Source organism: Oculina patagonica, chromosome 4 (assembly GCF_052425735.1).
Source record: "Oculina patagonica isolate OP01 chromosome 4, crgOcupat, whole genome shotgun sequence".
Lineage (NCBI taxonomy): Eukaryota > Metazoa > Cnidaria > Anthozoa > Scleractinia > Oculinidae > Oculina > Oculina patagonica.
Window position 1 is genome coordinate 37,431,760 of NC_135761.1, and position 2,508 is coordinate 37,434,267.

General features: G+C 41.1%; 1 protein-coding gene across 1 annotated transcript; it reads left to right on the top strand.

Moving 5' to 3' along the window:
• Positions 1–455: 455 nt before the first annotated feature.
• On the top strand, positions 456–2,080 carry LOC144647864 (uncharacterized). Its single transcript, XM_078507558.1, has 3 exons — positions 456–876; positions 1,003–1,190; positions 1,642–2,080. Exons 1-3 carry the CDS (start codon positions 456–458, stop codon positions 1,750–1,752), a joined length of 720 nt encoding a protein of 239 aa, XP_078363684.1. The 3' UTR covers positions 1,753–2,080.
• Positions 2,081–2,508: the final 428 nt, after the last annotated feature.

Consider the following 2,508-nt stretch of genomic DNA (forward strand, 5'->3'; position numbering starts at 1 on the left):
CCCCTGTTGCGAGATCATTACGAACTACAACAAAATACACCCAGTACAAACCTTGAGAATTGTATCTCTTTCGTAAATTTTTGCAACTATGCTTGAATCATCTTGAATTGAGTCAGAAGGCGGCCTAACACAGGTATCCTTTGGTCTCAAACACGTGAGAGATGTCCCTTGCTGTTCCTGAGACTCTTGAGAGGAGCACCCTTTGCTCACAAAAAAACTTGACAATGCTCCTTTTCCTATCAAAAAAAATATATATACATGTTACGAATAAGCGTAATCGCGTCCCTAAAAGTAACCTTCGTCTTTGGCGCCGGCAAAATGTTCTTTCCTCTTGAAAAAAGTCTCAGAGGGAGGAAGGCACTTTCTGATAAATGTCACATACAGTTTTCGTTTTGACAGCCGTTTCCGGTTAAAATTTCAATTTACTCAGTGCAACACAGCGAACGTTTTCAGTTATGGCTTCCACGAGCTCTGAATCCGAAGAGGAAATTGTTGTCAAAATCACTGTCAGAAACAAGGAAAGACTTTTACGCAATTTAAGAAATGACGATTCTGTCGTAACCTTTGAAGTCAAGCCAAATGTTGTCACTGTGGAGGATTCCGATCAGGCCCAACAGACCCGGGAAAGCGACAGTCCAAAAGAGCTTGCTACACAAATGAAATTGTGGCTGTCTTCAAAAAACCTTACTCAGTCAGACCTCGCCAAGTACTTAGGAAGAGCTAAGTCCACCATCTCAGACCTTCTTAAGACTTCCCAAGAAGTCATGCCGACAGGGCATGGAAAAGCACTCTGGCTAACAATGAAACAACTCCTCGAAGACGAGGAGAAACAGCAGGAGCTGATTGGTTCCAATTCCAAAGGAAAGAGAAAGAGAGGTAAGCTAGAAGCTAAGGTCAACAAAAACCCTGGACAAAAAGCAATAAGAATATTCTCTATTGAGTTTAATCAATTTCCGCATTTCAGCTGATTGGAAATCGTAAAAACTTATTGTTTCCCGACAGGCGCGGACCACGTCTCACAGGCGACAAAACCGACAAAGGAGGCCCGAGAGGAGGGAAGCAAGCCTATAGAAGAATTCGAAGATTGGAAACTACAAGGGCTAGACAGCTTATTCCAAAAAACAGGAGGAAATTTGGAGCGAGAGTCAACGAAAAATGCAGCTACCTTGTTCAAACTTTCCGAGAAACAGGTATGTTATAATTAATTTTGACCTACATGATTTTTTTAAAGATACCACTTGGTAATCCTCATTTATTATCCAAGCACATCTTATCCGGTGAGTAGGAGTTTCAGAGTGTCTTCTGATGAGGTATTTTCCTTGGCTTGGCTCACTTATTTTAATTCTTTTTTCGCATTTCTTGCACTCAAAGATAGAGTTATCACACGCGCTTCGTTTAAGATCGCCGTGAAATCCTTTCGCCTCCAATTGATCGGTAATTTCCTGCAGTGGGGATGTTGGTGCACAAAAATATCCTCTGATTGCCACGAAAAAAGCCAAGAAATATATTATCATCATTTCGTAAGAGTTCTCAGGAGCATTTGCCTATTACTTTCCCCTCCATCACGCATAGAATTAAGTCAATGGTATTTCCGGTATGTTATCTCTTATCGTTTTAACCCGGTTTTTTTTTTTTTGGCAGGTAACCACATGGTTCCGAAACCACCGTGCCAGACAAAAGATGGGCAGGTACACCCCGGGACAGCTTTCGAAAGAACAACCAAATCAGCAGATTCCAGGAAGCGACCAGTAATTCGGCCGAGAAATAAAAATAAAGTGAAAGTTGCTGATTTTTGTTGTCCATCTTTTGTTTATTTGGTTGTACAAAATCGGGCTCCTGAAGACCACCTGCGTCAATTCAATTTATTTCCTGTCGGCTCCGTCATTGCCAATATAATATCCAGATATATCTGTCACGTAGATATCCTCCGCTCGGCCTCGGTGCTAAAAACTGTTTGTGTTTAAGGCAAAATTTCTTATGATTAATGAAACAATGATTGATTTTTGCACAAGAACTTGTTTTCTATTTTTTATTCTTATTTTACGCTGAAGTTCATTTCCACCAAGTACTCGCAAAACTACTTAAATAATTCCTATTCACGATACCCTACTTTGTAGAATTTCCTGGAGAATTTAAACCACAATTACGTACGTGACGTCTCGTCAGTAACTCCCGCAGTAACTAAACATCAAGGTCAGATCACGCGTGGGAGAAGTTTTGAAGATGTCGGAAAGCCAAGAGCACGAGAAAAATCAAATAGTTCGAGTTGAAATTCGGTGTGTTGCCAAAGGTTATCAAGAATGCCCTTTTGTTGTAAATGAAGGTGAAGAGTTTGTGGCACAAAGGAAACATGGGGCAAGAGGAAGAGCGTTCAAAGTAACAAATGCACGTGGTCAACTGGGGCATCTCGAACGTGTGCTTGTTGCACCTTTCTGGCCAATTCGGGAGGAACTAAAATGGTAAGCAGTTTATTGTAAGTTTGACATTTGACACAAAGCTTCTCGGCCG

What these genes read in the sequence shown, in the direction of transcription:
- LOC144647864 (XM_078507558.1), top strand. Translation starts at nt 456, where the DNA reads ATGGCTTCCACGAGCTCTGAATCCGAAGAGGAAATTGTTGTCAAAATC. An exon ending in CAAAGGAAAGAGAAAGAGAG is followed by an intron (nt 877 to 1,002) that starts GTAAGCTAGAAG and finishes GTTTCCCGACAG; the next exon opens with GCGCGGACCACGTCTCACAG. An exon ending in TCAAACTTTCCGAGAAACAG is followed by an intron (nt 1,191 to 1,641) that starts GTATGTTATAAT and finishes TTTTTTTGGCAG; the next exon opens with GTAACCACATGGTTCCGAAA.